At 49.1% G+C, this 20834-nt stretch overlaps 1 protein-coding gene across 3 annotated transcripts in view; it reads left to right on the plus strand.

Annotated features, from left to right (window-relative positions):
- The window catches only part of Mideas (mitotic deacetylase associated SANT domain protein), a 69852-nt gene extending 50712 nt beyond the window's left edge, over positions 1-19140 (plus strand). For 2 of the 3 annotated variants that reach the window (XM_052185418.1, XM_052185417.1), the window contains exons 4-13: positions 7402-7747; positions 9796-9862; positions 10343-10485; positions 10599-10702; positions 11379-11454; positions 12070-12158; positions 13711-13860; positions 14976-15188; positions 16470-16666; positions 16916-19140. In XM_052185418.1, coding sequence (XP_052041378.1) covers positions 7402-7747; positions 9796-9862; positions 10343-10485; positions 10599-10702; positions 11379-11454; positions 12070-12158; positions 13711-13860; positions 14976-15188; positions 16470-16666; positions 16916-17075 — 1545 coding nt within the window. In that variant the 3' untranslated portion in view covers positions 17076-19140. The remainder of the gene's footprint in view (positions 1-7401; positions 7748-9795; positions 9863-10342; positions 10486-10598; positions 10703-11378; positions 11455-12069; positions 12159-13710; positions 13861-14975; positions 15189-16469; positions 16667-16915) is intronic. The other variant, XM_052185419.1, reaches the window with a different exon arrangement.
- The last annotated feature ends 1694 nt before the right edge of the window (positions 19141-20834 follow it).

A 20834-nucleotide genomic window follows, 5' to 3' on the forward strand; every position in this document is an offset into this window, starting at 1 on the left:
GAACTCACTCTGTAGACCAGACTGGCCTCAAACTCGGAAATCCGCCTGCCTCTGCCTCCCAAGTGCTGTGATTACAGGCATGTGTGGGCGCCCATGGGGCACTCCCTGTCTCTCCCCACCCCCCCTTTGTTTTAAGATGAGATCCCTGGTTGGCCTTGAACCCACAGAGATCCATCCATTTCTGCCTCACATCTGCTAGGATTAAAGGTGTGGGCCATCATGCCTAGCTGATTATTAAACTTAAAAAATTGGTGGCTGGCGAGGTGATTCAGTGGTTAGAGCACTTGTCGCATCTCCCAGAGGATGCGGGTTTAATTCCCAACACTCACAGTGAGGCTCCTAACTGTCTATAACTCCAGATTCAGAAGATCTAATGCCCTATTCTGATCTCTGTGGGCACTGTGTGTATGTGGTACAGACATGCGTGCAGGAGAAAGACTCATACACATAAAATAAATAAACCAAAAGAACTTTAAATGTAAACACTTTTTCACATTTATTATTTGATTGATCATCTGTGAGGCATATGTGCCATGGTGTCGCTGTGGAGGTCAAAGGACAACTTACAGTCCCCTCTGTCCTGTGAGACTTAGCTTGAACTCAGGTTGTCAGGCTCGGTGGCTGCACCTTTACCTCCCCAGCCATGTCACTGACCCAGCTTCACTGTCTCGTTTACTTTCAGAGTTTCAAGATTTTTGATGAAAGTCTTAACCTTCTGACCTTTAATTTTATTGTGTAGGATAAATCTAATTCTTGAGGCTTATGTCATAACTCCCATTTTTTCTTGTTACCTGCTTCTTCATTTTGGGTAGCCTGGAAAGTGCTGGCCTCAAACGCCCAGAGATCCACCTGCTCCTGCCTCTGCCTCCTGCATGTTGGGTTCATGGGTGTGTGCTAGCACGCTGGCGTCTCCTAATTCTCAGGTCACGTTGGGCTTCCTTGTAAATCAGTCGGGTCATTTTTAAATTGAATTTCAAGTATATTAGTTCATATTATGTTGCTGTATTAAAATAACAAGCTGGTGCTTTTTTTTTTTTTTAAAGAAGTTTATCCAGATTATGGTCTTAGATGTTGAAAGTCCAAGATTAAATGGCTTTGTGCTTTTAGCCTCTCCTAAGGGCCCTCTTGGCTCCTGCATAGTATAGCAGATGGCATGACAGAGACAGACACACAGACAGATAGAAAGCACGAGGAATCAAGGACTGTCCTTTTTATTTTTTTTTAAAGATGTATTTATTTTTTGTATGTGAGTGCACTGTCGCTCTCTTTAGAGACACCAGAAGAGGGCATCAGATCCCGTTAAGGATGGTTGTGAGCCACCATGTGGTTGCTGGGAATTGAACTCAGGACCTCTGCAAGAGCAGTCAGTGCTCTTACCCGCTGAGCCATCTCTGGCTCAGGCCTGCCCATTTCTAACAGCTTGCTTACTTGAGCTAACTCAGTTTTTCAGCAACAGTGTCTTCCAAAGGCCATGCCCCTGACCTCACTACGGTGCACCAGTCCCAACGTCTTAAAGTTCTGCCATCTAACGCCCTATGCTGAGGACCAGGCCTCTGCTCTGTGGATCCTGGGAGGATGAACTACTTCTAAATCACAGCTCGTATATCATATAGCATCATTCATGTATGCAAGATGTCTGAATGTGAGCTGGGCATGGTGGTGCACGCCTTTAGTTCCCAAGCCCAGAAGGCAGAGGCAGGTGGATCTCGGAGCTCAGGCCAGCCTGGTCTCGTAGCTTTAGGCCAACCTAGACTTTATAGAGGGCATCTGTCTCAAAAGGAGAAACAGACTCCCGAGGGCTGGCTTTGACTTTACAATACTTTTCAATGCCCTCACCCCTCTACTTTTTTGTTATTGTTGTTGTTACTTTTCTTTTCTTTCTTTTTCTTTTTGTTTTTTTTTGTTTTTCAAAACAACAACAAAACCATCCACTTTATTTTGGGTAGTGTATGTGTGTGAGTGTGTGCATGCTGGGGTGTGTATCGGAGGACAGTTTGTGTGAGTCGGTTCTTTCCTCTCGCTGAGTGGTTCCAGGGATTGCATTCAAGTTGTCAGGCTTGGCAGCAAGTGCCTTTACTCACTGAGCCATCCAGCCTGCCTTTTAAGAAAATGTGTGTGTGTGTGTGTGTGAGAATGTGTGCACGTGTGCACATGTACGTCATGATGCATGAGGAAGTCAGAGGGCACCCTCGGTGTTCGTCCGAGCCTCCCACCTTGATTGCTGTAGTGTCACCGTTTGCAGCTGTGACTGTCATCGGGCTGGTTGGCTCGCCAGCTTACCGGAGTTTTCCATCTCCACTTTCCATCTTGCCATAGGAGTGCTGGGATTGCAGGCAGAGATGCCATGTCTGTGTGGGTGCTGGGGATCAAACTCCGGTCCTCACACTTAGAGGGCAAGTATGCTACTGGTTGAGCTGTCTACCCTGCCACAGCTTCTCTCTGCAGGCCAGGGTGGGGACTGTGCAGCGGAAGCTAGCTCCTTAGCCCCGGCTCCTGACACATAGGCACTTGCTCTTTACACGGCTGCTGCTGCTTTTTGTTTTTTTGGGTTTTTTTGTTTGTTTGTTTGTTTGTTTTTTTGAGGGAGGGTTTCTCTGTGTCCTCTTGTTTGTTCTGGATCTAGCTCTGTAGATCAGGCTGGCCTTGAACTCACAGTCCGAGAGATCTGCCTGCCTCTGCCTTGAGGGCTGGGATTAAAGGCTTGCACCCAACCACCACAGCATGACTGCCGCTGCTGCCGCCGCTGCTGCTGCTGCTGCTTCCTCTTCTTAGGTTTGCTTGCTTGCTTGTTTACTGATATGTGAATGGGTGCTTTGCCTGCATGTATGTCTATTTACCACATCTGGGCCTGGAACCCATGGAGGCTGGAAGAGCGGATCAGTTCTCTTGAGACTGGAGTTACAGTTAGTTGTGAGTCACCCTGTGGGTGCTGGGAATTGAACTTGGGTCCGCCAGAAGAGCAGCCAGTTCTCTTAACTGCTGAACCACCTCTCCAGACCTGTTACTGGTTTTGTTTTTCTATTTATATACCTTGAAAATGGGTAAATAGCGCCAGCTCTTGTGTGTTAGTGTATATGTGTGCACTTGTGTGCAGATGTGCATGCTTGTGTGTGTGCTACGATGGCCAGAGGATGGTGTTAGATGTCTTTCTCGGTTATGTCCCACAGGAATAGTTTTTAGATGGGGTCTCTTACTGAACCTGATGCTTCAGCTGGACTGTCTGGCCAGCAGGCCCAGGGGTCTTCTGGTCTCCCACCTTCACATCTGGCTTTTTGATGTAGGTTCTGAGGATCCAGACTCATGTCCTTATGTTTTCATGTCTATACTTTCCCCGCCAAGCCATTCCCAGCTAGGCTATACTCACTTTTTCTGTGAAATCTTTTTTCTCTTCAGTAGTGCTCATCTTGGCACCTTGGACATTAAAGCTGTCTATAACATTTTTCCGGCCGGGTGGTGGTGGTGCACACCTTTAGTCCCAGCACTTGGGAGGCAGAGGCAGGCAGATTTCTGAGTTTGAGGCTAGCCTACAAACTCTACAAAGTCTACAGATTGACTTCCAGGACAGCCAGGGCTACACAGAGAAACCCTGTCTCAAAAAACTAACTAACTAACTAACTAACTAAATAAATAAATAAATAAATAAATAAATCTTTCCGCCTTCTAAAAGAATTCATCTTTATATGCCATTTTATTTGCTACATCTGAAGCCATGACTTCATGCCCATTTGTTAAAATTTACCTGAAAAGCCAGTGGGTGTGCCTGTCTGTGTCCGTGTCTCCCCAGTTTCTTCTTTCCAAGAGCTTTTATCTTGACTTCTGCTGGGCAGCAAAGGGCCCTAGCAATCCTGAGTCACTTTTATTTAATCAGAAACAGATGAGGTGATTTAAGCATTCTTCCATGTAAGGGCAAGCCCGTTTGCCAGCCGCTGTTATTCTGAGGCACAGTTTTTATTCTGATAGTTCTTGAAGCCTCGCCGGCTGCCTTTCCCAGTTGCTTCCCTAAGTGATAGCATTCACCTGCAGGCTTAAGGCGGCTGGGGTGCTGGCTTTGCCCATTTGACCTCACGTCCACCTCAGGTTTTGGGTCTTTAATTTTTTTGTCAAGCTGTTTGTTCTGATGGCTTCGGGAATGCTTTTTCTATTCAGTTCAGATTTCCTGTTTATTCTGTTGAAGAGCCGGTCTGCCTGCTTGTTCTCTAGAATAGGAAAGAGACAGGGCCTTCACGATCACTGTGAGGTAATTAATCCAAGCTTACCAGCTCTCTGAGGTCTTCTTTGTGGTTGGGGGAAAGTATCTGAGGCCTGGCAGCTTGACAGAGGGTGGGAAGGAAGCAGAGTCAGTGTCTCCATTTCATACCTAAGGAAACAGTCCAGAGACTTCGAGAGTCTGCTTTTCCTCACTCTAACAAAACACCCGGGGCAGGCTAACATAACGAAGAGGGTTAGCTTAGCTTGCTCTAGAGACCTTTTCTGGTGATAATCATCCTGCAGGCAGACAGGCAGAGTTCTAAGATAACTGGCAGAGCTTCACAGGGGAAAAAGATAGGGAACACACGTGTCTGTCTGTCTTTCTGTATTCTTCTGAGGCCACACAGGATTCGACAGTGGTGGCTCTACACTGATGACCTTATGTAAACCTAGTAGGTCACCTCCCTGCCTCTAAATATCATCCAGACTTCAGTCTCCGCCTTCTTCATACAGCTGACATCAGGCTTTGAGGATTAACCCCCCACCACCACCACCAATGCAACAAGTGTGAGCTTAGGGTGCGAGTGCTATTCAACCGTAGCACTGGGGGCTCGGCAGCTGGATGGTAGAGCACTTGCCTCACATGTGCAGGTCTCAGGTTCTGTTCCCATCACCAAACCTCAAACCACTGCAAACCTTGGCACTCACCTGAGGTCAGATAGCCAGCTAATGGTAGAGCTGCCCCCAGATTGCATCTTCTGAGTCTTGGCCTTTGAGGAGTTTGGCTCTACTAGAGGGCTCCAAGATTACTGAGAGATACTGCAGGATAGTTAGCCCGAAACTGTCTGCTTTCTGGGGTCTTGTTCTGTGGCTTAGTGGGGGGTGGGTTGTACTTTATTATTTGTTTACTTAGTATGTTTCTTTGCATTGTAGACATTTCCAGTCATTCATATGAATAGAGAAGGGTCTAGTGAATGGTTCGTAGTAATCACCCAGGTCTCATAATTATATCAGAATACATCTGACCTCACTCTATTTGTACTCTCATGACTCTGAATTATTCTGAGGTGCATTTCACACTGCAACATTTCATCCATAAATATGTTTGGCTTGCATTAGAATACATACATAGGATCCATTTGCCTGCCTGGCTGCCCGGTCCTCCCTCCCTCCCTCCCTCCCTCCCTCCCTCCCTTCCTTCCTTCCTTCCTTCCTTTTTTCCTCCCTTTCTTCCTCCTTTTCTTCCTTCCCTGTCTCCCTCCCCCCCACTCCTTTCTTTTTATAATAGTTTCAATAGCATTATCACAACTTGAAGGCCAAAGTACTCAGAACACTACTCAGAAAGGCCGTGGTGGCGCACGCCTTTAATGCTGGCATTTGGGAGGCAGAGGCAGGTGGATTTCTGAGTTCAAGGCCAGCTTTGTCTACAGAGTGAGTTCCAGGACAACCAGGGCTACACAGAGAAACCCTGTCTCGAAAAACCAAACAACAACAACAACAAAAAAACAAAAAGCAAAACAAACAAACAAACAAAACCTCAGAACAGTTTAAATCTCTTACCTGTAAATAGTTGGGGTTGGTTTTGTATGGGATTGTCTGGCACAGCGAGGAGGCCTTTAGCTACAGCTGTGGTTAGTTTTCTGTTGGTTGCTGTGATAAACACTAAGTCCAAAAGCAACCCGTGGAGGAAAGAGTTTATTTCATCCTATAGTTTACAGTCGGACATGAAGGGAAGTCAGGACTGCAGCTCAGGCAGGAACCTGGAGGCAGGAGCTGGTGCAGAGGTCACGGAGGAGTGCGGCCCACTGGCTTGTTCATCATGCCTTACTCAGTCTGCCTTCTTATAGAACCCAGGACCACCTGGGCAGGGCCGGGATTGCCCACAGGTGGCTGGGCCTCCCCCATCAATTAGAAGTTAAGAAGCGGCACCCACAGCCTTGTCCTCAGGCCAATCTAATGGAGGCAGTTTCTGAGCCCCTCCTCTTAGCTGTGCTTGGTTTATGTCAAGGTGACAAATCCAGGTCGCATGGCTCCGCTGCCCTTTCCCCCTGTGTAGTCAGACTGTTCCCCAAAGGCAGAGGAATGAACGTTTTCTAATTTGTAGAAGGGACATGAGGACACACAGGAAGGGAAAGGTCATGCCAGGGCCTCAGAAGGAGCCCCCTTGGCTGGAATGCGGTGAAGGAGCTGGATCCTTGAAGTGGGGGAGAGCTGTGACGCCCTCAGGTCAACTTGACTGACCTTTGTTTCCCGTGTGCCCAGAGATGCGGTAGATGCTGCTTTCCCTTGGAGAGTGTTAGCACGGACTAAGAAAGGCTATTCTTGACGACCCTGCCTTCTGTTCAGTATAGAAACCCATAAGGCATACCATATAGAAGTGTGAGTTAGGCAGGGCAACCTCTGACAGCATGGGTGGGCTAGCTGCTGACAGTAGCGGATCTAATACTGCTATGCACACAATGTGGGCTTCTATCCCGTACAGAATCTGGACTACAGTAATGACAAAAATATTACTGCAGCCACAGAGTATTAATTTCCATACATCCACTCACATTGCTATACAGGAGAGATGGCTCAGGGGTTAAGAGCACTGACTGTCTTCCAGAGGTCTTGAGTTCAATTCCCAGCAACCACACCGGGACTTACAGCCTTCTGTAATGGGATCTGTATGCCCTCTTCTGGGGTGTCACAAGACAGCGACGGTGCACTCGTACACATAAAATAAGTAGATAAATCTGTTTTAGAAGTGAGCATCAGGTTGGAAGGGTGCTCAGCAGTTAGGGAGCCTGTGCTCTTCCCCAGGCATTGAGCTTGGTTCTCATCTCTACAGACAGGAGACACTCACACAGACATATCTACACATAAGTAAAAACAAATTTGGTCTTTTAAAAAAAAAAGAGGTAAAGCCGGGCGGTGGTGGCGCATGCCTGTAATCTCAGCACTTGGGAGGCAGAGGAAGGCAGATTTCTGAGTTCGAGGCCAGCCTGATCTACAGAGTGAGTTCCAGGACAGCCAGGGCTACACAGAGAAACCCTGTATCGAAAAACCAAAAAAAAAAAAAAAAAAAAAAAAAAAGTAAAGATGCATGGGAGGCCTCTTTTTTTTTTTTTTAATCCATTTTCCCCCAAGACATTTTCCCTTTCTCATCCTCCAAGAGTACAGGTTTCTTGGGGCACAAGAGACTGAGTGTCTTCGTTTTCTTTCCTTTTCCAGGCCGAAGACCTGAATGTCAAGTTGGAGGGGGAACCTTCCATGCGGAAACCAAAGCAGCGGCCACGGCCGGAGCCCCTCATCATCCCCACCAAGGCGGGCACTTTCATCGCGCCTCCCGTCTACTCCAACATCACCCCCTACCAGAGCCACCTGCGTTCTCCTGTGCGCCTTGCCGACCACCCCTCTGAGCGGAGCTTTGAGCTGCCCCCTTACACACCGCCCCCCATTCTCAGCCCGGTTCGGGAAGGCTCTGGCCTCTACTTCAACGCCATCATATCAACCAGCAGCATCCCGGCCCCGCCTCCTATCACGCCAAAGAGTGCCCATCGAACCCTGCTCCGCTCCAGTGAGTTGTGGTGGGGGATGTAGAGAGACAGTTCCGTGAGGAAGAACTCTGCTATCTCCCCCTCCCCAGGGGAGGGGTGATGCGCAGGGGGAGGGTTTGGATTCTGATCCCCGGTCCAATTTTTTTGTTTTGTTTTGTTTTTTTTCCCCGAGACAGGGTTTCTCTGTGTAGCTCTGGCTGTCCTGGAACTCTCTCTGTAGACCAGGCTGGCCCCAAACTCAGAAATCCTCCTGCCTCTGCCTCCCAAGTGCTGGGATTAAAGGCGTGCGCCACCACTGCCCAGCCCCGGTTTGATCTTTAAAGTCGCACCCGCAAGTTCAGACCTCAGTTCCTTCAGTATTCAGCAAGGATCAGGATTCGATTAGTCATGCCTGGCTCGTGATGGAATTTCTGATTTTTAGCTGATCCACAAACAGCAGTTCCTTGTGATTCAATCTAATAGCTCCCTCCTCAGGCTGTGGTGGGGATCAGTTTACATTAGCATTGTTCATAGTATGTGGATGACTTGGTCTCCTGAGTATGTTGAGACATTTTGGTCAAGAACAGGTCCTGCTGTTGTGAGGCTTAAAAATGCCCATTTTACGAAGGGGTTCTTTTCTTTTGGAAAGTGGGATCACCTGATCCCATACAGTGGAGTGGCTTGGGTGCAGTCTTCTCCCAGTTAACCTCTGACCCCAGATATCTCCCGCTGTGTAGTTCTCTGGTGCCCCCTGGTGTCTGTGGATGGAAATTGCCCTGTGCTGGCAAGCCCAGATTATTGCTTACCTGGGAAGTTTCTCTCTCGGGCTTGGTTTGAGCTGGAAATTTCTGACAAGAGTCAACAATATGTCAGTCAGTGTGCCCAACAAGTGTTTGCTGAGCATTGTGTGTAAAACCTCAACTGGATCCTCTGCAGGCTCCAAGAATATATGGGAACCATTAGCTGGTCTAAAGAAGTACAGGGCGGAATCGCGGGATCTTTTTTTCTTTCTTTTTTTTTTTTTTTTTTTGTTTTTGTTTTTGGTTTTTGGTTTTTTTCGAGACAGGGTTTCTCTGTGTAGCCCTGGCTGTCCTGGAACTCACTCTGTAGACCAGGCTGGCCTCGAACTCAGAAATCTGCCTGCCTCTGCCTCCAAGTGCTGGGATCAAAGGTGTGCGCTGCCACCTCCCGGATACAGGGCACGATCTTTAGGGAATTGACAAGAAAGCTTGAGAGACAAAAGCTGACAGGTTCCTAGCTGTGTGGAACCAGCAGGCAGTGAATGAGGCACCGAGCTTCTAACCTGAGGAAGCCTGGATAGATAAGGAAAGAATTTGGAGAGGGTGGAGCCAGAGCTGAGCTCAACTGCAGAGTGGGAGGGGCAGGCACTGCTGCCTTGGGGTGGGGCTGAGCTGGGGGTGGTGGAGCGAGGGCCATGAGGCAGGGGTGAGAGCCTGGGCCGTGGGCTGGGAGGTACAGACACGGGGGGACTGCTGGAAACAGCCAAGGGGGGCCAACTTTGTCTCACGTTGCAGGGGACAGCAACAGAGGTTTTGTGTGTTGTTTTGTTTTGATTAAGGGAGTGTCTTCATCCAGTCTGGCTTTAAGATTAAGTTGGAGAAAAATGAGGCAAAAAAAAAAAATCCAGAGAGAAGATGAAAAGATAATTATAAAGAGACCTTTACCATCTCCCTGATATGCTTCCTTCCAGCCTCTTTGATAGAATAAAGCAAAAGTAAAACCTAGTTCTCTACTGAGGCGTGTGCGGAGAGGAAGCACCTGGAGGCCGGAGCTGAGCTTGGTGGTCGTGCTAACCGTGATGGCTGATGGCTGTGGAGTGCCAGGCTCTCATTTAACTCCGAAGTCTCATTACCCCAGGAGACCGAAAGAAATAACCCCTTTTACAGATGTGAAAACTGAGGTTTAATACAGGGCTGGAGTTGCACAGTCATCAGGTTGCAAAGCAAGGACAAAGTGTACTCAGTGAGTCACCACTGTGACTCTTGCATGCAGGACAGCCGACTAGGACGGGGGTGTTTTCCTGAAGGGGGAGGAAGGGGCCATTTACCAATTTGCTCTTTGCCCATAGATAGTTCCGAAGTCACCCCGCCCGTCCTCTCTGTGATGGGAGAGGCCACCCCTGTGAGCATTGAACCGTAAGTGCAGCCCTGCCCTAGGTCTGTGGAGTGTGGGGTGCCCGGGTGGGCCTAATGCATGGCACATTAGCTCTGGAGCAAGGGGAGGGTTCTGGGGGGGCTTCATAGGGCCAGTCAGTCTCTCTGGGCTTCTGTAGTCTGTCCTGGGCTCTCTTGTCTTCTGCCAGCTTTTGTGTGGAAGTTGCAGAGAGAGGAAAGGGAAGGAACAAACAAGTTGGCTTGAATTTGTCAAGGGGGAGAGCTGGGTGGGAGGGTTCAAGAGTCTCTCCTTATCTGTCAGATGTGAGGCCTGGCCTTTCTGGTCATGCCTGTGCCAGGCTGTCCTCACTGTCTCCAGAAGCCACATCCCTACACCCAGCTATGGCTTTACTGCATTCCGCATCTGCCAGCTGCTCCGTTTTCTTCCCATCCTAGGGGAAAAGTCAGGTTCTTTGTCCCCCACAAAGTGAAGCCTCACTCTCTGCCCTTCCACCCCTGCAGACGAATCAACGTTGGTACCCGGTTCCAAGCAGAAATCCCCATGATGAGAGACCGAGCGTTGGCAGCTTTAGACCCTCACAAGGCTGACTTGGTGTGGCAGCCATGGGAACATCTGGAGAGCAGCTGGGAGAAGCAGAGACAAGGTAAGGAGAGACCTCCGGGGAGCAAGGCATGATGGGTGGGTGGGCGAGCTGGGTCCGGCAGGAGCCAGCCCTAACTTGATTTCCTGTTCTCCCAATGCTTCTGGTGAGTCTAGTGGATGACCTCCTGACAGCTGCCTGTTCCAGCATTTTCCCTGGGGCCGGCACCAACCAGGAACTGGCCCTGCACTATCTGCATGAGTCCAGGGGAGACATCCTGGTAAGAAACCCTTGTTAAATTCAGGGGGTGAGGGCTCCTTTAAGAAAGCAAGCACACGTTTCTCCCTACCTGCTGCCAGAACCAGGCTTGATGGTATAAATTTTTATTAATTTTAATTATATTTGCTCTTTTGCATATGTTTTAGTATGCGTGTGTGTGTGTATGTGTGTGTGTGTGTGTGTGTGTTTCTTTTACTCCTAGTCCTCCCCACCCCCCAGTCCCCAAATCATGACTGTCTGCCTTGGCCTCCTCAGTATGGGAATGACCTGGCGTGGTGATTTGAGGGAGCTACGGGGAGTCTGAGCAAGGCAGAGGCTTTTAGAGTTTGGCCTCAGGGAACTCTAGTCTCAGAGCCTGGCTGGGTGTGCAGAGGCTCTAGTGTTGAGTCCAGGCCCTGGTTCTAGATCAGTAGATTCCCCTCTCAGAGAGGATTGTCACCCAGGCCTTCTCTTTCCAAGCCACTTGCTCTGACGGCTGTGGGGTCCTTGAAGTTCTCCTACAGCGGCTCTTCAACAGCCCACTCCCTATGGTTTTCACCACACTCCCACATGCCCTGTCTCTCAGCAGTTAGGCCAGGCAACAGTGAGACCCTCAATGTGTTCCCAAGCCTGAGGTAGAGGTACTCAGGTCACTCCGACTCTTCCCAGCTTCCCAACTGCCCTTTCTTCCCCTCCAGGAGGCACTGAGTAAGCTGCTACTGAAGAAGCCCCTGCGGCCCCACAATCACCCACTGGCAACGTATCACTACACAGGTGGGCCTGACTGGGGTGGTCACGAGGCCCAGAGCCTCAAGGCTCTCCGGCATCCACGGGGCCCTGCTTGGTGCTGAGACACAGTCCTGAATGAGAGTTGGGACAGGCAGTGAGCCAACAGTCAGAGTGAGGAAACTAATATCAAAGCCAGATCTCTGTCTTGGGGCTCCCCATGCCCTTGAGGGGAAGCAATGAGGTGGAAAAAAAAAAGTCCTAGTCACAGGTTCAAAGGCCAAAGGTCAAACCTAGGGAGTGCGTAGGTATCTGATGTCAGGTTCCTGGAAACTGCCGTTACTTATTCTGGATGCTATACTGTAAGCGAGGCGTTGATGTAGTCATGGGATCCCAGGAGCCACTGTGCCGAGCCTCTGTTGGATTCCCTTTTGCCTGTACCAGGCAGAGCCCCAAAAGGTGATTCCCACCTTACAGCATTTAGTCTTTCTCATGCCTGTCAAGATAGGTTCTGGTGTGCATTCAGCCTGACTTGCAAGGAGAGTGAGGCCTCAGAAAGCTGGTAGTGCGTAACCCAAGGGGATGTGGGTGGGCTCTCGCCTCATGGTGTGGATGCGTGTGTTCCCGCCTGACTCACACCCCAGCACCCTCTTTGCCTTCCAGGCTCTGACCAGTGGAAGATGGCTGAGAGGAAGCTGTTCAACAAGGGTATTGCCATCTATAAGAAAGATTTCTTCCTGGTGCAGAAGCTGGTGAGTGGGGGCGAGTGAGGGGGTCCTGTGGTCACTCCACAGGCGGCCAGATGGGGGGGTGCTTGTCAAGTGTGCCTGGTCTGGGCCCTCTCACTGTGGTCAGGTCACTGGCTTCAGAGACAGCTGCACCGAGGATCCTCCACTGACTTCTGAGCTCTCAGGATTTTAAGCAGTGTAGACATGCTGAACCTATCAGGCAAATTAGGGGAGGCAGGAGAAAACAGTCCTTATATGGGAGTGTGTTGCCTAAACCCAACCCTGGTCCATTAGCGTCTGAACTGGGGAGCTGGATGCCAGCATTGGGGAGGAGTGGATCTGTTCCCCTGACTGATGGGGTGGGAAGGGGGTTGCACTGCTGATCGGGGCTGGCTTTGGATGTGGAAGATGCCCAGATTCTTTGAAATTTTCAAATGTCTAGAAAACGGAGAAGAGTATTTCCACGACCATCCATTAATTAATGCCGCACTGAGGTTTACCAGTTTTTCCTTTTTTTTTTCCTATTTCTCTGTCTGCATCTAAACACAGACCCACAAAACACATAGAGCTATCTCCTCTAACCCCCATTCTGTTTCACCAAATAATTTAAAGTAAGCCATAACTGAGTCTGGATGTATTGGCCTGTAATCGTAGTTATTTGGGGAGGGAGGTGGGTAAGGTAGGAAGATTACAAGTTCAAAGCCAGCATGGGCTGCTAAAGCAAGTTCAAGGTCAGCCTAGACAACTTAGTGAGCCTCTGTCTCAAATTTTTAAAAGAGGGCGTGGAGGATTGGAAGTACTATTTATTTATAGAACATTTTCCTAGCCATGTGCAGACCATATGTTCAGTGCCTAGCACAGGGCCAGAGGATTGTCTTCAAATAAAACATCCCCAGCCGGGCAGTGGTGGCGCACGCCTTTAATCCCAGCACTTGGGAGGCAGAGGCAGGCAATTTCTGAGTTTGAGGCCAGCCTGGTCTACAGAGTGAGTTCCAGGACAGCCAGGGCTACACAGAGAAATCCTGTCTTGAAAAACCAAAAAAAAAAAAAAAAAAAAAACCACCCAAAAAACAAAAAAACAAAACTTCCCTAATCATTGGCATGCATTGAGAGGCCCTTGGAGCTAGCCTGTGGTCAGACATCACTTCACTTAATGCTTACACTGAAAAGGAGAAATTAGGGTGATGAGCCCCCTTTCCTGGGGCCACTGGGAGGAGCCAGGTGAACTTCCGAGTTGGAGGGATGCGAGTGACTTCAGTTACACTGCTAACGTCCAGATTCTGACCCAGCCAGGGCTCCTGAGCCCCCGCTGGCCCAGTGCAGCCTCTTGTACCTGGCCTCTCATAGGTCACGACCCTCTAATATGCAGTCCACAGTCTAATCTACCCAGCAATTCAGGTCCTTCACTGAAATGGTGCAGAAGTCTTCGTTAAGTGCATTGGTCAGGGATTCGTTGTGGAGCAGGCATTGAGAATTGGGGTTAGGGTTTTTTTTTTGCCTAAGGCTAAAGGGAACATGAAGAGATGAGAAAGGTGAGCCCCATCTGCTCCCTTGACCTATTCTGGCTTTAATTCAGATCCAGACAAAGACCGTGGCCCAGTGTGTGGAGTTCTACTACACCTACAAGAAACAGGTGAAAATTGGCCGCAATGGGACGCTCACCTTCGGCGACCTGGATACTGGGGACGAGAAATCAGGCCAAGAGGAAGTTGAGGTGGATGTTAAGGTGAGTCCTTCCCCGGCTCTGCTGCCTCACTCTGGGTAACACTTGTGGCCAGGACGCTCCTGGAGTTTATACAGGGTTGACGGAGGAAAGCGGGCCCCTGACAGCTCCCGGGAGTTGGTGGCCCAGGCCTTGGCCCTTTGGAGCTCTCTGGTATAGACTGTCCAGTGACTGTGCTCATGTAGAACACTGGAGAGACAGCGGCACGGCTTGGTCTTACTGCGCTCTCCGAGCCGACCACTAAGGCCACGTCTGAGCTCCAGCTTTTCTTGTACCACCTTTGTGATTTCTGCTTTGTCTGTGCGTTAACACACACCATAATGACTGTTTCTCTCACGTCCCACACAACTTTAATGTTTTTTTTTTTTGAGTCAGCTTATTTTTTTTTCTCAGAAGGGAAGCTTTATATTACAATCATAAATAGAAACCAGTATTGTTGCCTAGAAATAGAAGGTACTGGGAAAAATAAGTACACATGTAAACCAAACACTGTTACTAAATGCCAGCTACCCGCTGCAGTTGCCTGCCAGGATGCTGAGACAGGGCTGGCTTCTCTTTTAGACAGATTATCAAGTCTAGGGAAGAGGCACATTAACACCAACCCTGACTTGGTCTTTGAAAGACACTGGGATTTAATTTTGCGCCCATGAATCCTCTTGACATTCATTGTCCCTAGGTTACAAGTCAAGACTTCGTGGCATTCTGCTTTGAGACGAGAGAGTAGTTTGGTCCCGTATTGTAGACGGGGAGTAAAGACAGAAAGTATCGTACACAGTTACATTGGAGCTCAGAGCTCCTGCCTGGCACACGAGGTCACGCTGTCCAAAGGGTGCTCAGAAGATCCTGGGCATCTATCCAGGAGGCCAGGTGGTTTGTGGGTCCTGCCAAGCTTCTTCCATGCCCCTGGCTCAGTCTCACCCTGAGGGCACCCAGGGTCAAGACTGTCATCCTCTTTCCGGGCCAACTGGCCATACGAAAGCTGTAACTTATGACAGAGTCCCAGTACAGGAGGCTGGACTGGGCCAAGACAGGGCTGCAGACCCAGCAGGTGCTCCAGAGCCTTGGCTGGGTCAGAATCTGCACCCTGGAATGACTGGGTTCATTCTTGTCCCCCATAGACTTCTCAGAAGTTCCCAAGGGTGCCTCCTCCCAGAAGAGAGTCCCCAAGTGAAGAGAGGCTGGAGCCCAAGAGGGAAGTGAAAGATCCCGGGAAGGAGGGCGAGGAGGGGGTGCCAGACCCCCAGGAGAAGGGAGAGCAGGAGGAGGGGCGAGAGCGCAGCCGGCGGGCCGCCGCTGTCAAAGCTACACAGACACTACAGGCCAATGAGGCGGTAAGTCTCCTCCACCCCAAGGGCAGGGCAGGAAGGCCGAGTGAGGCCTGGGGTGTGGATGGGAGGACAGCAAGACCATGGCAGCCCTCATGGTTAGAGACCCGGAACTTTAGGCTCCTTACTTAGTCTCAACCCCATGTGGTAAGACTATGTGAATCTCATTTTACAGCTAAGCAAACAGGGTTGAAGGTGATGTAGCTTGTGGGCAGCCTGATTCAGACAGCAATTCATTTTTCATTACAAAAACTGTATTTGTATGTAATTATATGGATATACACATGTATACACGTACATATTATATGTATGTATATATACACATCCATGCACGTGTGTTTCCGTGTCTGAGATTCAGAGGAAAAAGGCCTCGGGAAAGCCCAGTAGTGGTCGTTGTAGTTGTAGTTGTGTGGCATGGGGAAAGTGCTCCTAAGCTGTGCCTCACTCGGGGCTCTCCTAGAACGGGTGTCTGACAAGAATGTCTGCAGTAGGGCTGAGCCTCTGCCCATTATGCTCTCTGCCGAGTACCTCGCGTCCGCAGGCTCACCCATCCCTCATAGTAACTGCACAGCACTAACTCCCACTCCGCGGGCGGGGGAAATCAGGGTCCCTTGACTCCGCTCAAGGCCTTTGTGCTCCGTCTCCTTCGCAGACTAAGCAAGGCATCTCCTTTTAGCTTCCCTGTCAGAAGACAGACAGGGGAATTGTGCTTGCACACGCTACCTGCAGATCACCTGCCAGCCACACACAGCTGCTTGCCTCCTCTGAGCCTGGCTCCCATCCTGCCGGGAGCTGTGCAGTGTCTGCTGTCTAGGCCTGCTGTCTTTGTGGACACGTTGAGGGGTGACCTCCTAGTACTTCCTCAGCAAGTGACCGTCATATCTGTCCCTTTCATTACACGAGGAACTTTCTGGAGACAGGGCTCCTGTTGGAGGAGCTGTCTTCCTACCACCTGGCACATCATGTGAACGCATGTCTCTCTGGCATGAAGATATGATTGGACTAAATGTCAAAAAAGAAAAAAAGAAAAAAAGATAAAAAAAACTCTGTGAACACAAAGTCAGAAGTATTAATGCCTGTAACTGCCAGGGTGTGGCACAGAATTACTGTGTCAGCCACTTTGTGATAGAGCCGGCTGCAGTGGCCTCCTGGAAGCAGCCAAGGGGCCCTGTCCCTGACCATTTGGCAGGAATGTGTAACTTTTTAGGGCCCTCTGTTTCTTGAAATGCCAGAATTGTGACTCCACACTTGCCTCTAAAACCCACCCTGTGTGTTGATTGTCTCCAGGCCAATGAAGTCCTCATTCTCCGGAGCCATGAACCCAATGCCCCGGGGTCTGCGGGTGTTCAGACCTCGGAGAAGCCAAGGGAAGGGCCGGGGAAGTCTCGAAGGGCACTGCCTTTCACAGAGAAGAAGAAAAAACCCGAGGCATTTAATAAAACCCAAAACCAGGAGAACACTTTCCCTTGTAAAAAGTGTGGCAGGTAAGAAATCCCTTCCCTGTCTTCACAGGAACCTATTAATGATGGGGCAGGACAAGCTGAGGTTTTAGAAGGTGCTGGGGGCGGGGCTCCGACGTTAATGACGTCACGGGGAAGGCCTGTCTTGAGGGGGCGGAGCGCAACCTCGCGAGTGGGCGGGGCAAGGGTAGATGCTTGGTGGACAGGCTGGGGTCTGGGGAGGAGGAGAGTGAAGGGGTAGCACTCTCACCCGAGCCCTTCCTGCTGCTGCAGGGTGTTTTATAAGGTGAAGAGCCGCAGTGCTCACATGAAGAGTCACGCAGAGCAGGAGAAGAAGGCCGCAGCTCAGAGGCTGAAGGAGAAGGAGGCTGCAGCAGCCGCCGCTCATCAGCAGGCGCTGAGAGAAGAGAGCGGCGAAGGGGAGAAGGGCTGAGGCCCCGCTGGATCTTCCTGCCGTGCTCCCCAGCACCCTGAACCTGAAACCTCCAGAAGGAGCCAGGAGAGGGTCACTTGGACTTTGCTCTGCAAAACAAATCCGATAATGAAAAATAAACAGGCTCTTTGATTTACAAAGGCCAAGGACAGTGTTAAGGGCTGCAGGATCCAGTTCTCTCAGTATCTGGTTTGCCCCGAGTTGTTGTGCTTTCCTGGAGCCTTGAGAGGCCAGGCCCCTCGGAGTGGGGAATGCGGCTGCTTCTCTGATCTCTGCTGTAGCATCTGTGCCTCTTTCATCCCAGGTCCTTAGTAAGCCACTGTGGCAAGCCAAGCACAAGCTCACCCCATGGCAGCATTAGTCCTCCTTCCCAGAGGACCTGGAAGGCCGTGCAGACCTTTGCCTAAGCCCCCCAAAGGGGACTCCTTAGAGAGTGGTGGCCTTAAGGCCTGTGCTGTCCTTGTGCAGTCACTCTAACGATCCCGCCTTAAGGTCACCACTTCCTTAGGCGAATCTCGGAGGGCTATTTCAACTCCTTTGCTGCTTGTTAGCAGCCCGTCTGGGGCTGTAAAAGTTTTCTCAGAAGTTTAGCGTTCATACCCTGCCCTCAGCCTACGACACGGAGGGGCACTGTTGAGAGGCCAGAAGATGCAGAGCTAGCCCCGAGGGATCCTTTGACAGTCCCGTGACTAGCATTTTATACCTTTGGGTCCCCGAGGCTGCTAAAGGAACCCCACGCAGGGCCTGGCAGGGCCTGGCCTGGCCTTTGGTGCCAGCTTTCTTCTTGCCTGCCGTGTTCTCAGTAGCTGCCAGCTAATCCCACTGCACCCCACTCAATGTTGATATTCACACACACACACACCCTCCAATACTGCATGCTGGAGATTTCCAGATCCTTCCCTGGGAGGGGGATGTCTCCTGACGAGATAGACAGGAGTCTTCATTCCTTGACGTGTTGTCATTTGGGAACTATTTATTTATTTCTTAATATTTAATTTCTAACATGCTCAGGGACCAGGGACCTCTTGCTTTCCAGAGGTCCAAGTGCATTTCTCCCAAAATAAGGCACCTTCTTGGCATCCCCAAACCCTCCCCCAGTTCCAAGGCCCTGGGGTCCCTTACCTTGAGGCTCTTGGCTGCAGGAATGACAGAAACTGACAGGGTTGGGAAGGCAGGAGTGTTGTCAGTCACAGGAAGCTAGCAGATGTGGGTGAGATCAAAGGCAGGTTTCACTCCTGCCCTTTCTGTACTTTCAAATGCTAGAGGGAGTTGGCAAGAGGCCAGGATTCTAGTTTTGGTTATCAGCCTGGATTCTGGCTTGAAGAAACCATATTTGGCATGGAATTACTGAAGGGTATGAATGTTCTAGAGTCCCCTTCGCTTTCCAGTTTTTTAGGGGCCTAAAGTTATTTTTCTGATATCATCACTTAAGTTGTACAGAAGAAAATCTAAGTGTCCATATGTCTGGCTGTTTAGCATGTTAGTGAAGAACTAAAGAGGATTTGTTCGCCATTCTTTAGGAAAGCCTACAGCCCATGGGGAACTGGAAATAGAGATGAAGTTTTGGTTTTAAGCTACAAACTAGGAGGTATTTCTTACATTCATTTATGCATTAGTGTGGTTCTATGAGAGCTGTTACTTCATATGGAAGTAACAAAAATGTCCCCCTAGGTACCTGAACAGTTACTTTAACCTTCAGTTCCCCTGTTAGTTTCCTTCGTCGGCTTCTAGAAACTCTGAAGTCCTGAGATTACAAAAGTCTGGTCCCCTCTAGAAGCAGGAGGACAACAAGTTTAGGATCTCCTCTAAATCACTTACATAACGAGTGCCTTCACAGCTTAGCCCCAAAGTGCCACTTAGGTTTCCCAAGGTTCTTTTCTATTTAAACCATATTTGGCTCAGGCCCCTTGGTGGACAGGTGATATCAGAAATCTTCAGCCACATGCGACTCCTCCGTGCAGTGGTACCAACTAATCCTTAGAAATCTTAATGAAAAACAGCAAGTCTACTTTTCTAGGTTCACAGAGACCGAATGAATATAGCCAGAAAAAAAAAAAAAAAACAACCAGAAGTCAGGATGGTACCTTTAGTCAGGATCTCACTAGACACTGTTTTAGAGGGGCCCAGGCTCCGTGTGCACGTGTGGAAACTGAACTATTTCAAAGCATAGGTGCACGCATGGCAGGAGGCTGGCACAGGCGCGTCCTTACTGGTGCTTTCTCATATGAACATACTGGGCTTGGCTTTTGTTGTTCTTTTTAGTCAGAGCTCCCTGTTTGACAATAGCATCCCTATACCGCGTCACCCTGCCTGTCTCCCAGCGTCCATTCAGAGAAGGGCATGACACTGACCGCGCCTGTGTTCTGGACCATTTCTGAGGTCTCTTGCCCTCACGACTGTCCTCCAAGCCTTCAGCAGTCCCCTCAAAGCTAAGGTACATACCCACCGCCCTTCTGCCGCCCCACCCCCACCCCTGGCACAGAAGCCCTGTGCTCACGATGTCTAAAGGGATTGCCTATATTTAACTGCCTCAGTCACCTGACCTCTTTCTTCTCATGTGCCAGATGTTAAAGACGAGGAGGAAGGGTGCAGTGCACACTCAAGCCTCCGCTGTTTCGATGTTTTTATTGGGGCTCACTGTTCTGGGTTGTTATTTATTACTAGACTGGCAAAGCCTAACCCCTTAGGTTTTGACAGGGAGTATGCGTATTTTTATAAAAACAGTTGTGTCTAACCCACATTTGGCTGTGTTTGTTGCCTCGAAAAAAAATTGCAGCTGTTAGAACTTTTCCTCAATTGTCTCTTAAGTTAAAGGCCTTGTTGGAGAGGACAGAGCGCAGAACAGCCTTGACAGTCTGTAATTATTGTACAAATATTTTAATAGCATAAAATAAGTATATTCCTTTTATTTTGAAACAAATGGTCAGACACTGCCTTTCATGTGTTTGTTGCCTGTGGCACTCTTTTTAAAAAAGACTGTTACATATTAAAATAGTGTACATATATATATATATATAAATATTACCTCTTTGTGTACAGTTGTGATAGATGAGACTGAAAATTTTATTTTTTGTGTGCTTTTTATAAGAAAAAATTAATACACTAAAGAGAATCTTGCTGATGTGATTGTATTGTACCTATGTAACTTATTTACTTTTGAATGTTCTGTATCTTAAGACCTTTTATTAAATAAGGTTTTAAAAAAATTCATTGTTGAATACCACATTCTTATAGGGGTGTTTTTGCCAGCTGGAACTGACAGGCCTTGTTTTGCTGGAGGGGAACTTACCCCCTTTTCTGAGTTTTAAGCATTCTGTTTTGTTATCCTGTATACTCAGTAAGGACAAGAAGGGAAAATGTTTGCAGTTTGCCTGGCTACAAGTCAGGGGGTGTGTACACACACACATGCACACACACGCACGCGCGCATAAACACACTTTAAACAAGAAAGCCAAGTCAGACACAGGAACCATCATGGAATCCTCTTTTCTAGTTTTATGGGGAGGAACCGAGCAGTTGCAGAATGGGATCAGGTGTTAGTGTTTTCACAGCAAAGAAGGAATGCATAGAATCGATGAGCAATCTGAGACAAGACCGTCGTGGTAGATGTGTATCAGTAAGGCCAAAATGCACTTAAATGCATGGCAAAATTAAATAAAACAAAACATGCTTAGCAATATTGTTATGAAAGAATCTGGGAAGTACGAGGTGGGGGTGGGGTGGGGTGTATAAAGAAACGCGCCGTCATAGAATAGACTC

The sequence above is a fragment of the Apodemus sylvaticus genome, chromosome 6 (genome assembly GCF_947179515.1).
Source record: "Apodemus sylvaticus chromosome 6, mApoSyl1.1, whole genome shotgun sequence".
Lineage (NCBI taxonomy): Eukaryota > Metazoa > Chordata > Mammalia > Rodentia > Muridae > Apodemus > Apodemus sylvaticus.